Genomic DNA, 7,237 nt, shown 5'->3' on the forward strand with positions numbered 1-7,237 from the left:
TGTACATCAACACCTTGCGGAGGTAAGGGTGATTAGATGTTAACCAAATTGAGTGAACAACACAATACTGTGTTCTGGCGGAAAAACAGGAATGACAAACTTACCTGTTTAAGAACCATAATGCAAAACAGCTACTGGTTCTTATCTCCACTGTACTTGACTTCTTCTTGTAAACATCAAAAGAAATCGATCCGATATTGGATGTATCCCCCCACCAACATCCATTACTTTGATAGAATAATGTGAAATAGGAACACTTTACAAACTTTTGGTAACCTGTGCGAACGGATTAGTAACTCGTGCGCACGGTTTGTCAATCCGTGTGCACGGTTTGGTAATCCGTGCGCACGGTTTGTCAATCCGTGTGCACGGTTTGTTAATCCGTGTGCACGGTTTAATAATCCGTGCGCACTGTTTAGTAATCCGTGCGCACGGTTTAGTAATCCGTGCGCACGGTTTGTCAATCCGTGTACACGGTTTGGTAATCCGTGTGCACGGTTTGTTAATCCGTGTGCACGGTTTAATAATCCGTGCGCACAGTTTTGTAATCCGTGCGCACGGTTTGTCAATCCGTGTGCACGGTTTGGTAATCCGTGCGCACGGTTTAATAATCCGTGTGCACGGTTTGTTAATCCGTGCGCACGGTTTAGTAAATGTTTTACCATGTCCCTTCGGGGGCTCCGTAGGTACGTGATAATGAACAGCTGTATTTATTCAGATTGGAGTTAACAGAAACTCTGAAAAACGTAACATTGAACCATGAACGATAAATCGGTATTAACAGATCAGTCTTATATGTATGACTCATTGTTCTATCTACACCTGTTGTTAGATGATAATAAGATGTTGGCAGCAAAATGACTTACAAGTTACCATTATATATACTGACCCAAACATTCCTCCCATCTCTTCATCATATACGGTATAGAAGTAATGAGATATAGAGTCTGAATATTATGATCTTTATATTTAACACAATGACTTACAGTCCTGTTAACAACTAAGATATACATGTACATATATAAGATTACGATGACAACACAGTCCTATGAGTCATACCATCATTAATGTTTGATATCGCATCCAATCCTTATATTTATGTTCAATACCAACAGAAAAGTTGAAGTTCATCTTTGATTCTGTGATTCATACCATCATGAACGTTTGATAATCGTCTCAATCTTTATTGTTTATGTTCAATACAACAAAGAAGAGTTGTATTTTCTCTTTATCTGTCTTGGTTGCTTCTTTAAGACCATAAAACATTATAAACAAATTGTTTTACCTCATAGAGGAACAGACATTTTTACGGGAATAAAGTTGTGTATTTTGTATGTTACTAGTTCTTTGACGCGACAAATGTCTATCGAAAAACCGTTTGGGAATTTCCGTCATTATTTGAATTTGACGTTACTTCATGATTTGTTTCTTAATAACCTAACAGTATGATGGAAATAATCCAACAGTTTCCAATTATATTATATTCACGTGTAATAGTGTTTGGTGTTTAGCGAATAAAAAAATGTTAGTGTTAAAGGCGATACAATGAAAACAAATAAGGTTTATAACAACAAAGAAAATGAAACATACCGGGGTTCTTTTGGTTTTTAATTACTTCTGAACACTCAAACTGAAAACGTTGGAATTGCCTGCCAACATTCCGACTTGCCTGAACAACATGTACATGATTTGACTAAGTGACGGATGCACCCAAAGAAAAGTTTATTTGAAATCATTAGTTCCTGCTTGTATGTAACTGTTTGAAATCATTCGTTCTGGCTTGTATGTAACTGTTTGAAATCATTCGTTCTGGCTTGTATGTAACTGTTTGAAATCATTCGTTCTGGCTTGTATGTAACTGTTTGAAATCATTCGTTCTGGCTTGTATGTAACTGTTTGAAATCATTAGTTCAGGCTTGTATGGAACTGTTTGAAATCATTAGTGCGTAATTGTATGGAACTGTTTGAAATCATTAGTTCCTGCTTGTATGTAACTGTTTTAAATCATTAGTTCTGGCTTTTGTGTACCTGTTTGAAATCATTAGTTCTGGCTTGTATGTAACTAACTGTTTCAAAATCATTAGTTCTGGCTTGTGTGTAACTGTTTGAAATCATTAGTTCCTGCTTGTATGTAACTGTTTGAGATCATTAGTTCTGGCTTGTGTGTAACTGTTTGAAATCATTAGTTCTGGCTTGTATGGGACTGTTTGAAATCATTAGTGCGTACTTGTATGGAACTGTTTGAAATCATTAGTTCCTGCTTGTATGTAACTGTTTTAAATCATTAGTTCTGGCTTGTATGTAACTGTTTGAAATCATTCGTTCTGGCTTGTATGTAACTGTTTGAAATCATTCGTTCTGGCTTGTATGTAACTGTTTGAAATCATTCGTTCTGGCTTGTATGTAACTGTTTGAAATCATTAGTGCGTACTTGTATGTAACTGTTTGAAATCATTAGTTCTGGCTTGGATGTAACTGTTTTAAATCATTAGTTCTGGCTTGTATGTAACTGTTTGAAATCATTAGTTTCTGCTTGTGTGTAACTGTTTGAAATCATTAGTTCTGGCTTGTATGTAACTAACTGTTTCAAAATCATTAGTTCTGGCTTGTGTGTAACTGTTTGAAATCATTAGTTCTGGCTTGTGTGTATCTGTTTGAAATCATTAGTTCTGGCTTGTGTGTAACTGTTTGAAATCATTAGTTCCTGCTTGTGTGTAACTGTTTGAAATCATTAGTTCTGGCTTGTGTGTAACTGTTTGAAATCATTAGTTCTGGCTTGTATGGGACTGTTTGAAATCATTAGTGCGTACTTGTATGGAACTGTTTGAAATCATTAGTTCCTGCTTGTATGGAACTGTTTGAAATCATTCGTTCGTACATGTATGTGACTGTTTGAAATTTATCATTAGTTCCTGCTTATGGAACTGTTTGAAATCATTAGTTCAGGCTTGTATGGAACTGTTTGAAATCATTAGTGCGTAATTGTATGGAACTGTTTGAAATCATTAGTTCCTGCTTGTATGTAACTGTTTTAAATCATTAGTTCTGGCTTGTATGTAACTGTTTGAAATCATTAGTTTCTGCTTGTGTGTAACTGTTTGAAATCATTAGTTCCTGCTTGTGTGTAACTGTTTGAAATCATTAGTTCTGGCTTGTGTGTAACTGTTTGAAATCATTAGTTCTGGCTTGTGTGTATCTGTTTGAAATCATTAGTTCTGGCTTGTGTGTAACTGTTTGAAATCATTAGTTCTGGCTTGTGTGTAACTGTTTGAAATCATTAGTTCCTGCTTGTGTGTAACTGTTTGAAATCATTAGTTCTGGCTTGTGTGTATCTGTTTGAAATCATTAGTTCTGGCTTGTGTGTAACTGTTTGAAATCATTAGTTCCTGCTTGTATGTAACTGTTTTAAATCATTAGTTCTGGCTTTTGTGTACCTGTTTGAAATCATTAGTTCTGGCTTGTATGTAACTGTTTGAAATCATTAGTTTCTGCTTGTGTGTAACTGTTTGAAATCATTAGTTCCTGCTTGTGTGTAACTGTTTGAAATCATTAGTTCTGGCTTGTATGTAACTGTTTGAAATCATTAGTTCCTGCTTGTATGTAACTGTTTGAGATCATTAGTTCTGGCTTGTGTGTAACTGTTTGAAATCATTAGTTCTGGCTTGTGTGTAACTGTTTGAAATCATTAGTTCCTGCTTGTGTGTAACTGTTTGAAATCATTAGTTCTGGCTTGTATGGAACTGTTTGAAATCATTAGTGCGTACTTGTATGGAACTGTTTGAAATCATTAGTTCCTGCTTGTATGGAACTGTTTGAAATCATTCGTTCGTACATGTATGTGACTGTTTGAAATTTATCATTAGTTCCTGCTTGTATGTTACTGTTTGATATCATTAGTTTCTGCTTGTGTGTAACTGTTTGAAATCATTAGTTCTGGCTTGTGTGTAACTGTTTGATATCATTAGTTCCTGCTTGTATGTAACTGTTTGATATCATAATACTGTAAGTAGTATTGTCCGGCTAATCCGTTATACTGTAAGTAGTACTGTCTGGCTAAACCGTTATACTGTAAGTAGTACTTTCTGGCTAATCCGTTATACTGTAAGTAGTACTGTCCGGCTAATCCGTTATACTGTAAGTAGTACTGTCTGGCTAGTCCGTTATACTGTAAGTAGTACTGTCTGGCTAATCCGTTATACTGTAAGTAGTACTGTCCGGCTACTCCGTTATACTGTAAGTAGTACTGTCTGGCTAATCCGTTATACTGTAAGTAGTACTGTCTGGCTAATCCGTTATACGGTAAGTAGAACTGTCCGGCTAATCCGTTATACTGTAAGTAGTACTGTCCGGCTAATCCGTTAAACTGTAAGTAGTACTGTCTGGCTAAACCGTTATACTGTAAGTAGTACTTTCTGGCTAATCCGTTATTCTGTAAGTAGTACTGTCTGGCTAATCCGTTTTACTGTAAGTAGTACTGTCTGGCTAATCCGTTTTACTGTAAGTAGTACTGTCTGGCTAATCCGGTATACTGTAAGTAGTACTGTCTGGCTAGTCCGTTATACTGTAAGTAGGACTGTCTGGCTAATCCGTTATACTGTAAGAAGTACTGTCTGGCTAATCCGTTATACTGTAAGAAGTACTGTCTGGCTAATCCGTTATACGGTAAGTAGAACTGTCCGGCTAATACGTTATACTGTAAGTAGTACTGTCCGGCTAATCCGTTATTCTGTAAGTAGTACTGTCTGGCTAATCCGTTTTACTGTAAGTAGTACTGTCTGGCTAATCTGTTATACTGTAAGTAGTACCGTCTGGCTAATCCGTTATACTGTAAGTAATACTGTCTGGTTAATCCGTTATACTGTAAGTAGTACTGTTCGGCTACTCCGTTATACTGTGAGCAGTACTGTTTGGCTAATGCGTTATGCTCTAAGTAGGACTGTCTGGCTAATCCGTTATACTGTAAGTACTACTGTGCGGCTAATCCGTTATACTGTAAGTAGTCCTGTCCGGCTAATCCGTTATACTGTAAGGAGTACTGTCTGGCTAATCCGTTATACTCTAAGTAGTACTGTCTGGCTAATCCGTTTTACTGTAAGTAGTACTGTCTGGCTAATCTGTTATACTGTAAGTAGTACCGTCTGGCTAATCCGTTATACTGTAAGTAGTAATGTCCGGCTAATCCGTTATACGGTAATTAGTACTGTCCGGCTAATCAATTATACTGTAAGTAGTACTGTCCGGCTAATCCGTTAAACTGTAAGTAGTACTGTCTGGCTAAACCGTTATACTGTAAGTAGTACTTTCTGGCTAATCCGTTATTCTGTAAGTAGTACTGTCTGGCTAATCCGGTATACTGTAAGTAGTACTGTCTGGCTAGCCCGTTATACTGTAAGTAGTACTGTCTGGATAGTCCGTTATACTGTAAGTAGTACTGTCTGGGTAATCCGTTATACTGTAAGTAGTACTGTCTGGTTAATCCGTTATACTGTAAGTTGTACTGTTCGGCTACTCCGTTATACTGTAAGTAGTACTGTTTGGCTAATCCGTTATACTCTAAGTAGTACTGTCTGGCTAATCCGTTATACGTTCATTCATGAGGTCATGCCTACAATGGTTGCGTCCCTACCCTGTACTATATTTAAATGGTACACCATAACGTACTGGTGTGTAGTAGGTATAATGCAGCTCTAATAAAGTGCTTTTCTAATTGTTCTTTTTTTTTACTTCCACTGCAGTAACGTGTGCAAGGGGGACCTTCAGGCCATCGGATGACGTGTACGCTGGGTGCATGCGCTGTCCCACGGGGAGCTACCAGGACGATCAGAATCAGAGAGGCTGTAAGGCGTGCCAACTTGGCACCTACCAGAACGAAGAGGGACAACTTGATTGTAAATACTGTAGGACCGGCACGTACCAGGACCGTATCAATCAAACCCTGTGTATCCCATGTCCCCCGGGCACGTACATGGACGAGAGCGGGGGGGTGGCATGTAAGCCGTGTCGGGCCGGGATGTACAATACACTGACCTCACAGACATCTTGCAAATACTGTCCAGTGGGAACGTATCAAGACGAGAAAGGACAGACGGAGTGTCTGGAGTGCGATATTGGCCACTACCAGATGCAAATGGGAAAACACATCTGCAAACTCTGCCCGGAGGACCTGATCCCGTATAGGGCCAATGTCGCCATGGTGAAGCAGTGTCAAAGATCAACTGACAACGTCGTTACAGAGTTGGAGCCGAGACGGTGACGTCACTTATAATTTTAAACGTTACAATATGAGGACTCTATTGGTGCTGTCACGTTAGTAATATGACCGTACTAAGATAATGTTTTCGTCCAGTATGTATGTCTTATTACCTGTCGTGTCATGGAAAGTGTCATCCTATATATGTTTAGTAAAAATCATTGACTATGATAGGAAACATTCTACTTCAGTATCATTTGAGAAATAACCACATCCACTAAAAAATGAGGATAAAGGAAAACAACGTCACTTCCGGTATTGTTCCAGTAGCAGGTTTTAATGAAATATCAAAATGTGTGTCAATATACATTGAATTTTATCAGTTCATCCTGGAAAAAAATAAAGGATTTGTTACATAAAGATTTCTGAGCGTGCTGATGCCGTAACAGTTGTTATTAATAGTCACTGTGTTTGTGTAAATTCTGCTGGTAGCTCTCTTAGTCCCCGGGGTTTGTTGTAGCCTTGATGGCCACAGTTAACTCCTTTGAGTAGTGGCACGGTTCATGATATAACACTTTACTCATTTGTTATTTGAAATTGACCAGAACTTATATAAATTTATAAAACGCGAGGGCTTTCATGCACCTCACTTTATTTTTCAAGAGAAGTTTAGACAATTTTGTCACAAATAACAAAGAAAAGACGAAACAATGGAACGCTTAGGAAAAGACTGAGACAACGTCAATCAAAAGAATAAACCTCGAGGAAAGCGGCTATATAGAAATGTGCTGTGTTCTTGATTTCAAGCTCACTGTTTCGTTGTTCTTCTTACCCTCAGCTGCTTCCCCTGTAACAATACTTGGGACTTTTATTTTTCATTTCGTCTGAAAGAATGATTTATCATCATTAGTAAATACACACACACACATCTCAATCTATTTATACATTTACGATAAATGACTTGTTTATTTATGGTAGAGGTTGAGTTTCGCCATATTGGGGACTTCATCATGAGAAGCTATCATTATTTTCTGCTACTTTGGTTCA

At 37.8% G+C, this 7,237-nt stretch overlaps 1 protein-coding gene across 2 annotated transcripts in view; it reads left to right on the forward strand.

The window, feature by feature from the left end:
- Nucleotides 1–6,612, forward strand: part of LOC110457429 (fibrillin-2-like) — a 117,755-nt gene extending 111,143 nt beyond the window's left edge. For both annotated transcript variants that reach the window (XM_021508712.1, XM_021508713.1), the window contains one exon: nt 5,736–6,612. In XM_021508712.1, coding sequence (XP_021364387.1) covers nt 5,736–6,253 — 518 coding nt within the window. In that variant the 3' untranslated portion in view covers nt 6,254–6,612. The remainder of the gene's footprint in view (nt 1–5,735) is intronic.
- Nucleotides 6,613–7,237: the final 625 nt, after the last annotated feature.

This window comes from Mizuhopecten yessoensis, unplaced genomic scaffold (assembly GCF_002113885.1).
Source record: "Mizuhopecten yessoensis strain PY_sf001 unplaced genomic scaffold, ASM211388v2 scaffold9133, whole genome shotgun sequence".
In the NCBI taxonomy this organism is placed as follows: domain Eukaryota; kingdom Metazoa; phylum Mollusca; class Bivalvia; order Pectinida; family Pectinidae; genus Mizuhopecten; species Mizuhopecten yessoensis.